This window comes from Gadus chalcogrammus, chromosome 5 (genome assembly GCF_026213295.1).
Source record: "Gadus chalcogrammus isolate NIFS_2021 chromosome 5, NIFS_Gcha_1.0, whole genome shotgun sequence".
NCBI lineage: Eukaryota > Metazoa > Chordata > Actinopteri > Gadiformes > Gadidae > Gadus > Gadus chalcogrammus.
The window spans coordinates 10,903,254-10,913,253 of NC_079416.1; the positions used below are offsets into that span (position 1 = coordinate 10,903,254).

The 10,000-nt window shown below is 52.1% G+C and overlaps 1 protein-coding gene across 5 annotated transcripts in view; it reads right to left on the minus strand.

The window, feature by feature from the left end:
* Positions 1-3,763, minus strand: part of LOC130383037 (serine/threonine-protein kinase PAK 6) — a 7,888-nt gene extending 4,125 nt beyond the window's left edge. The window contains exons 1-3 of one of the 5 annotated variants that reach the window (XM_056591047.1): positions 3,560-3,763; positions 1,026-1,214; positions 495-965 (exon numbers count right to left, since the gene is read on the minus strand). In XM_056591047.1, coding sequence (XP_056447022.1) covers positions 495-965; positions 1,026-1,214; positions 3,560-3,763 — 864 coding nt within the window. Of the gene's footprint in view, positions 1-95; positions 104-490; positions 1,215-3,559 lie in introns of all 5 variants that reach the window. The other 4 variants (XM_056591046.1, XM_056591045.1, XM_056591044.1 and 1 more) reach the window with 4 other exon arrangements.
* Positions 3,764-10,000: the final 6,237 nt, after the last annotated feature.

Here is a 10,000-nt window from a genome sequence, read left to right on the forward strand (position 1 = left end):
AGCCCGGTGTCCGTGCTCTGCTTTCTAAGTGAATGTAAATCATGTCCTTCACTCCCACCGTGCATCCACTCCACCTGATGCCATGCTCCATATACAGAGGCTTCTGTAGGGGCCTCTAACGCCCCTCCCGCCCCCCCCGTCCCTGTCCCTGCTACCTCTCCCTACACACACTCACACCCTCTGAAATCATGCCAAACAAAACATTTCCTCACATTTACAAGCCCACTAAGCTAATAAACCCAGGTTGTAATTCATAACCAACAATTATACGTTTCCACTGCTTTGATTAAAGGGTTGTATTCCTGTATGGGGCTGAGGAGAATGCTGGTTGGTGGAGGAAGACCGCTGCCCAGCAAAGAGCTTTGAGATATTAATTTTAATAATATGCAAATGTCTCTGAAGTATGCATATGCAAATCGCATCAGAATGCAGCTTCATCACACGGGTTAGTAGGGGGGAGCGTGCGCTGATCTCCGAGCGAGCCCCGGACTCACCTTCAGGTCGTAGGAGGAGTACGGCCGCACCGGGCTGCTGTGGCTCGGCATGTAAAGCGGCAGGTTGGGGTGGTGGGCGAACTCTGCGGGGTGCAGGGGGCCCTGGTCCCCCCGGGGGTGCTGCTGGAGCACCATGGCCGGGCTGTAGAAGCACGCGATGGGCCGCTGACCCGCGGGGGCGCCCCTGGGCGGCAGCTGGAAGTCCCTCCTCCACACCACCCGCCCCTGGGGGCTGCCCAGCTCGGGGCTCATGTAGGCCCCGTAGCTGGGCGCGTGGATGGGCTGGGGCTGGACAGGCGGCGGGGGCGGGCGCTCCACCGAGCTGACCCCCACCTCGTACGTGGACCTGGCCCGGGACAGGATGCCGTTGGGCTGCAGGGTGACGCTCTTCTTCATGCCCATGTGGGGCGTGTTGCTCTCGCTGTGGACGTTCCTGCTCCTCCAGCGTTCCCGGGACGCGCGCCCTCGCCCCTCGTCTTCCTCGTCGTCCTCCTCGTCGTCGTCCTCGTCGTCCTCTTCGTCGTCCCCGGCGAGGCCCTCGTACTGGTAGTTGTCGCCCTCCCTCACCTCGCCCAGCCTCCCCAGGGACTGGGCCCTCTTCCTGGCCGAGGGGCTGTGCTTCCTCAGGGAGTTGGAGCTGGTGACGGACAGCCGGCTCATGTCGTTGATCATGGCCGTGATGTAGTCGCCGTGGCCGATCATGCTGCCGCGCACGATGGTCTGAAAAAACAGAAGAAGAGAGGAAGCGTTCTGGCGTATAATTCAATCCCGTTTTGTCCCACGCTCTGCTGTCCACGCACCGCTCAGCTCACGGATCGGGACGGGCCCGGGGAAGGAACCAAGGAAGGGGGAAGATGGAGCCCTGCGCTCGGGGCGCTGTGTTAAATTTAGACTCTGAAGAAGAGAAAATCCGTGAAGGACGTTTTATTGTGGCGCCGGAATGTCACAGACTTTACAGAATTATTTCCCCCGTGGCTTATTGTGCAAACACACTCAGACGGAGCACAGCCGAGTGGAAAGCACTTTAAGAGACACCAGAGAGACCGTTAACGCCGTCTCCCTGCGCACAACTCAGATACTGCATTGCAAACGCATTGACGCAACCAGCGGGCCACACACCATTAGGATCTTAAGCACAGATGCAAACGACCGCAGGGGCTAAATGGGGTCCTGCCAGAGAAGAGCCAAGCACGTCTGAGATGGAGGGTGTTATTTCAGTGGATGGGGCAAGATGCTGGGTAGCATGTTGAAGAATATCAAGATTGAGCTGATGAATTGGCTGTTCTTAATACCCGGATGTTGCTAGTATTATAAAAATTCTGTCAATAATAATATTGTGGCTTTATCAATATTGAACATTGATATTGAATCAATAATGTATATATTAATATATTAAATTAGACTTTAAATATATATATGTATACAGAGTCTAATATATGATAATGAAAAATTATTAAAATATCTTTAGTCGATTTTGTCAATGTCACACATTCAAAGTGTGTGTGTGTGTGTGTGTGTGTGCGCGCGTTCGCATTGCGTGTGTGAATGGGATATTGCAGGGGCAGGCTGGGGGTCTCGCTAGAGCCAACGTCTGGGCAGAATCGTCCTCTGTCAGTGATACTACTAAACAATTGGGTGTCCCCATCAGGCTGAAGAGAACCGCTCCCTCGCTCCACTGGTCTGCTGCCATCCCCCTACACAGGGGGGCAGGGGTCAGCTCACACCTCACCCAGTGCCAGTGCCTCTGAGCCAGGCCATAATAGCCTCTGTGCGGCCCTCTGCTGTTTTTTAAGATGATACGATAATTGTCTCCCGTGTCTAAACGCCATCGCTTTTTCTTTTATAGAACAGGACATGGCGTGTCTGATAATTACACTGCAATCTGATGGTATTTAGAAATAAGCCAGGTTATAATGTCATTCTCGGAAGCCGGTGTTAATAGGTGCCCTGCTCTCGGCGCGCGTGTGCGTGTGTATGCGTGCGTGTGTGCCTGTGCGTATACGTTCGTGTGTATGTTTGCATGCACGCGCTGTGTGTGCAGTGCTGCTGATATCACTTTGATGACGCCGTTAAGCCATAAATCTGCTCTAAGAGCTGACACGATAGTTCCTATATTGCACTGCACCAATAATATCCGGGCTGTAATGAAAATGTTGGTGTTCCTCACTACTTCAAGGTGGGGGGGGTGGGGGGGGGGTGGAGGGGTGGAGTTGTGGTGTGTAAACGGTTTCGGAGCTCAAGAGCACTTCACAGAGCCACAGAAATCTGACGATTTCCTAGGCTGACGGATCCTCTGCTTGCACTTGCACTTTCCCCCCCCCCCCTCCCCCCTCCTCGCTGCCGGACCTCCAATGGGGATGTTATCGCGGGCTGTTATTAATTACCAGCGTGGAGTAATACATCTGGCGTCACTCTGGAGGGGGATCAGTCCGTATAACAGCGTGGCTATTAGCCCATGGCCGGCGATAGATGAGGAAACAATATGATGGTTGGGGGAGGGTCATTCTATTCCTGGTCGCCGTCAGGAGCGCGGGGGGGGGGGGGGCGTTCTGTTGGTGTGAAGGGCACACCCAGATGTTGCCGCGCCGGTCAGATAAACGCTGCGTCCGTTATTCACACACGATGTGTCTGTTCTGACCCACGTGTGTGTGTGTGTGTATGTGTGTGTGTGTGTGTGTGTGTGTCTGTGTGTCCGTGTCTGTGTCTGTGTGTGCGTCTATGTGTGTGTGTTTGTGTGTGTGTGTGTGTGTGTGTGTGTGTGTGTGTGTGTGTGTGTGTGTGTGTGTGTGTGTGTGTGTGTGTGTGTGTGTGTGTGTGTGTGTGTGTGTGTGTGTGTGTGTGTGTGTGTGTGTGTGTGTGTGTGTGTGTCCGTGTGTGTGTGTATGTCGTGCACTCAAACGTTCTTAGTGACAGCCAGTCGGCGGTGAAGTCAGTTAATTACGGTGTTCTAATTATAGATGGACAGGTGCAAGACAAGACGCCGTCAGGCCAGAGCAGATCAATAATTCACAAGGGATGAACACCTGCCCCCCCCCCCGCCACCCCCACTCCTCCCCCCTTCTCACCTTCTTCGGCCTCAGCTCCACCTCCGTGATGCGTGAGGGGTCCACCATGGGCTTGGGCCGGCGCAGGTTCTCGATGAGGCTCTGCCATTGCGTGGGCAGCCCCACGTAGCAGCCCCGCTTGGCGTCGAAGGAGGTGTGTACGCGGTGCTCAAAGTTCTTGGGCGCCGATATCTCGGGCCTCTTCTTCTTCTTCTTGCGGAACATCTTCACGTGCAGGAGGGCGTCGGCGGGTCCGCCTCAAAGAGCCTCTGAGGAACACAGAGACGGACACCCATCATGTCACGAAGCGCTCAATGGGAACGGAAACGTACTACAACTGCAACGGTTTCAACCAATCCGTACCGTCCACGTTCCTGAGCTCTCTCCTCTGTTTAATTAAATGGAATCTTCCAACAAATTATTTTGATGCACATGGGCAATCAATGTGGACGATATACTGTCTGTCTGGAAGACGTTTCAGCCTGGCTGTCACCAGTCTTTGTTCGAGGCCGACTTCAAGGAGAGCGGATGGATTGGTTGGAACACGCCTAACGAAGGATATCTGGTCAATTAGGGATTATTCATTCTCTGTGCTTTTCATTGAGGAGAATGTGTGCTGGCCTGACCAATGCCCACGGGCACTTCAGTGCATTAGTGGTGGGAGTTAAATAAGCTAGTGTACTCTTATGAGCTTGCACTTGTATTTCCACATGCAAACACACGTTTGAATGCACGCACAGAAACACATTTGTGAGAGACACACCGACACACAGGCAAACACACACACACACAGACACACGCACACACTCACACACACACACACACACACACACACACACACACACACACACACACACACACACACACACACACACACACACACACACACACACACACACACACACTTACACAATCACTCTCACACACACACACACACACACACACACACACACACACACACACACACACACACACACACACACACACACACACACACACACACACACAAACACACACAAAACCAGAGCCAGAGATGGAGAGCCAGAGAGAGAAGGAGAGAGATAAAAGCTACACAAGCGATCCTTAATAACCATTACTTGGCTGCTTCATTGTAGTCGCAATTAAAGTGTGTGTTTGTGTGTGTGTGTGCGTGTGTTTATTGTAACTGCTAAGGCTTCTAATGGACTGGCGTGTTGGGATGGCTAATGAAGAAAGCCTGTAGTGTGAAGGCAATCAAGCAAGCATCACATCCTTCCTCCACATTGGACTCTAATGTATGTGGTAACACTGCTATTATTTCTATTTTCAATTCGGTCTACACTGTGTCACCGTCTGCACAAGGCACCAAAACAAGTTATTTGTTTGCCTCATAAACATATTCTTCAGAACAGATGTATCACTTCCATATAAACAGGCAGATTCCCCTCCACTAGAGGAAATACGATGCAATATACCCATAATGCACTGTGAAATGACGTCTATCAACGGAAATGATTGCGCAAGCGGCCCGCCACTCGGCGGGGCAATCACTGTGCGAGCGTTCACACACTCTCCCCCACATCTCCGGCCAGCGGGCCTAATCAGCCCCGACCACGCTCCTTACAGGCTCTGATGGTGACTAACCCTTCACCGCGCACGCCGTCGCCTCGCCACACAACAAGGGAGGTCGCCCCCCCCCCCCCCCCCCCCTCGCTGCCCCCTGATCTGGGGGAGACGAGCTGGAAGAAGAGGTGGAGGAGGTAGAGGAAGAGGAGGAGGTGGAGGGAAAGGAGTAGGAGGTGGAAGAGGGAGAGAAAGAGGAGGAGGAGGAGGAAGAAAGACAGGAACACAGCAAAAACAGACGTGTTCCCTTCCGCCACGATGCTAACTCAATAACAAGGCTAATATGCTTAGTGTTGCATAAGGAAATCGCGCCACTGTTGTGGCTCGTTCCGCGGGATGCTGTTGCTGGGGAGGATGTTAATTCCATCCGATGGGGATGTCATGACGGGAGGAATTCAGCGCTGAATGCCATGGCGAAAGGATGGGGCTCTACTTCTAGGGACAGGGAAAGGCTTTCACCCGAGGATGGCATGCTTTTTGAAGTGTAGATGCTTGCGGCTATCAGACAGCAAAGCGAGTGGAGAGAGAGAGAGAGAGAGAGAGAGAGAGAGAGAGAGAGAGAGGGGGGGGGGAGGGGGAGAGAGAGAGAGAGAGAGAGGGGGAGAGAGAGAGAGAGAGAGAGAGAGAGAGCATGGCCAGTTTGAAGAGGAAATCAGTTTAGACTGCCGTTCAACATGCACGTGCTGCCGATTGCAATGGCCGAGCAAATGTTTACGCATAGCATTTGTGTGTCCAGCACAAGCAGATCGATCAATATTTACCCATGAGGGAAAAGCAAGCTGCTGCCGCCCCCACCGGCGCCTGATAATAGGGTGATACCATCACAAATGGGACCACTGCTTTATGTAGCACTGTACCAGCCTTCATCAGCCCAAAGAGCAGCAGCAGCAGAACGTAACCCCAGCATGACTTATTGATCCTATAAATTGTGTCTCCCCCCCCCCCCCTGGAAGTTGGAAGGCTTTCGAACTAGGTGGCTACACTACAGTGTTATTAAACCCTGATGGACACACAGGCATCTCACACTGAGCTTTCCAATAATCCAGCCAGCTATGACAATATAAAAGTACAGAGTAGGATAGAAGGAGAAGGGCCCCGACGTCTGCTGCCAGAGCCGCCAAACGGGGGATGAGGTCATCCCCAGATTGCGCTGGATCCGACTTTCTCAAAGCACCCCACCTCAGGAAGCCCAGGCCACCCAGATGTACCGTGTATGCATTAAATATGTATACCGCATCGCTGATCAGCCCCACTGTGAGGGAGCCGCCGCACGAGAACACAAGACAAAGGGGGGGGGGGGGGAGAGCTCGGAAGAGACGATCCATCCAATAAACGAGGCAGAGATTGTTGTTCTCTGCAAAAAAAAAGCGACTGATACATTCTGCTGAGTGATGGCTGCGTACCCCCCCCCCCCCCCCCCTCCCCCCTCCCACCGCCCGTCCCCCTACTCTACAAACCCTCCACTGACACATGCAGAAATCCATTTGGGACATGCAGAAGAGAGAAAAAAAGATGTAGCGCATCAATCCAATACAGGGCAGCACGTAGCGTGAATGAGGAGGGGCTGGCACCACGGCGGTGCTATCGTGCGATCCAGAGACTGGAGTGTAGGAGGGGAGAAGGGGGAGATTGAGAGATAAGGGGGATATTGGATTTGCTGGGTGTTAGCTCTGAGCTCTGCTGATTGATTCTTATTATTTATTTCTGCTCCCGTTTGCCCTGATTTCTCCTTTATGTCGGCGGGGCGTGCAGAAACAGAGGGGAGGAGGGTGCAGGTAACTGTACATGCTCACGAGATTACAGTACAGTGTTCAATCCCGTTCCTTGTTTTTGATTTGTTCAGTAATCTACTCATAGAACGCCACATATTCCTGACCCGCAACACCCGGGTTCCGGTGACCTTTTGTGTTGTTTGGTGACCAAGATTGGTGTCAAATAGTGAAGGGAGGGTTGAACCGAAGGATGGGAGGTAATCCTCTTTCGGTGCCCTGTCCGTCAATACGCAAATGAGGATAATCCAGCCCCGGTGAAATCACAGGGGCTATATCTATCCCATAGAGAGGTAGATCACGAGCACCCAGGGCCTTAACATCTGTTTGCACGACTCTGCTGTGCAGTGCCGGGGGACTTAGAGATGGCTCTTCATCAGCTTCATTATGATGACCGTTTTGCCCTTTGAGCATAATGAGAAAGCCTAGGCTTGGCTTCTCCCAAGCGGTAAGTGGAGAGGGTCGTCATTTCATGAACACATACGCACTCAGTCACGCGAGCCCGGGGAGCCACACACACGTGTGCAAGTGCACACTGTATGCGTACACACACTCGTAAACCATTAGAGGGCACGGGAATAGGACACACACACACACACACACACACACACACACACACACACACACACACACACACACACACACACACACACACACACACACACACACACACACACACGCACGCACGCACACGCACACGCACACATTCAACATTTATACACTCCCAGAAACGTTGCTATCAATTCAGGTCTATTGCAAAGACGTATTACATGAGTGTGTAAGGTGTACAATCCTGACAATGTGACCGGACAGTACCAAAGCAGTGTTTATGATTTCAATTGACGCCCTGCTTTCCTCCCACATCACTGGCAAAATCTGCTTTCTCTTTGGAGTCACCTCTACAGACACAGAAGGATGGTCAATAGGACAGGACACGTGATTCACAGAGTCCCTAAACTGCATGGACTTGCACATGGCTTTCACACATGTTTCATGCTTGTGGTCTGTGCTTGTGCTTGTGTCATGCAGCTTAAAAGCCCAAAACACAGACCAGTCTTTTGCAGTTAAGGCACGCACCAGACGACTCCACAAAGGTCCCCACCACCACCGTGACGTTCATGGGACAAAAATGGGATCCTCATGTAGGGAGGGTCACAGACTTCAAAGGAACAGGAAATCAAATACTGTATGTATGGTATATACTGTATTGCCGGTTCAGATGAGCTGTTGCTTTGTTCTCCAAGTACTGGGGAGATCTCTTTGAGATCTCTGCAACTTCTCCTGAACATCACCTGACCCTCATTTTTGTGATCACACGGAAATAGCTCCAACATCATGTAGAGCAGATCTAACGGTCTTCTCCAGGGAATCGAACAAGCCTTGAGCCGGATCACAACAGTCAATTCTTTATGAACACACTAACATCCGGTTCAGCACCAAGCTGGGTGCCAAAGCAAATGAACGTACGATGGAGTGTAAACCAACGACAGGCCAGGAAACCGTCCGTCAATGTCAACGCTTGATATTACGCTCCATGTCTTTCGCTGTCGACTTCACAGTCTACTAGATGGGTTCATCAGGCGGAGATGACCCACTTTCACAGAGCCACTTCATTGATATCGACGGCCCGGGACCTTTCTCCTGGGGTTGATTGCGGCCGGCAGCACATCATGCGTTTCTCTGTCTACGCAGTTCTCTGCAAAATGTGCACACAAACAAAAGGCACACCGAGACTGAGCTTGGCAATGGCTTTGTGTTTTAACTAAGGGTTAAAAAGCCTTGGGATTCAACAGATGATGAAGAATGGACCAAACACTTGACGTTCAACCACCTCCACAGCTGTGTTTGCAAGGGCATGAGAGCACACTGCCCGCTGTGTGGACAAGAGAAAGGACACATGCGTGAGCCAGCCTGGAGGAGGAGGAGGAGGAGGAGGAGGAGGAGGAGGAGGAGGAGGAGGAGGAGGAGGAGGAGGATGAGCTAGTGTATAGACGCAGAAGGGCAGAGAGAGAGAGAAAGAGTGAAGAGTAGAGATAAAGAACATCGCAGCAGAGAGGGGGAGGGCGAGAACAAAAGTAAGAGGGGAGCGGAGGGGAGGTGGTTTTCGGGGAAACATGGTCAATAGATTGACATTGATTGAAAGCCGCCAGTCACATGGACCGGGGGACTTTTGCTAGGATTTCATTATGAAGCACCACCCCGTCGCTGGTGGTAATCCCACCGACACGGCGGAGGTGAGAGCTTCTTTCCTCCCTCACCTCGGATGGCTTTGTCTGCGGTAAACAAGCCGCAATGTGAGAGGGGATTTGAGGAGAGAGCACAGTAGTGATGACGAGACGACTAAGACATAGCCTACACTTTTTTCCTGCTCCTTTGGAATCAGCACAGATTCACTGGGCAGTGTGAGGCATTAAGTCGAGAGAGCATCGCTGGGCAGCGGATGCAGCTAAGGGGCCGAGGGACTGGCACGGTCCGTGCACAGTAGAAGGTTTATCCAACTCTGTGGGCCTTAACAACCTTAGCACAAAGAACATGTAAACAAACACCTGATGGGTCCGCAGGGTTTTCCTGACGATGCCAACACAAGCCCCAACTCATTTGGTATGCTGGCACTCCCATACGCAGGAAATAACACTTTATGCTGCATTCCAAAACACGTCGCGTGCCTGTTTGTGGGCCAAGGGCTGCGGATGTCGATTGAGCCATACCCATCAAAGATTCAGCTTCCCATAAAGACGCTCGGCACTCTTTTAAGTCCCTCGTACAATTTCACGCTCTGCTCATTAAGACGTATCATAATGGAGCACAACGAGGGCACGGCTGAACACACGCCACTATCGCTCTTCATTTATTGATGCAAAGGCAGCACACTGTGGGCTCCACGGGCCGTACTATGGGCTGTACGAGCAGTTCCCTGTTACTGAAGACTATCTTTTAATCATGAGGCTTGAACGCTCTTAAACCTGCAGCAGTCACCACCAAGTCGTGGTCCCCACCTGTGTGGGGATGTGGTTTCAGGGCAAACTGGGAGTCAGGGCATGCTGTCCTGATTGCGACCCAGAGCCTGTTTTAATCCCCAGTGTTTGACGTC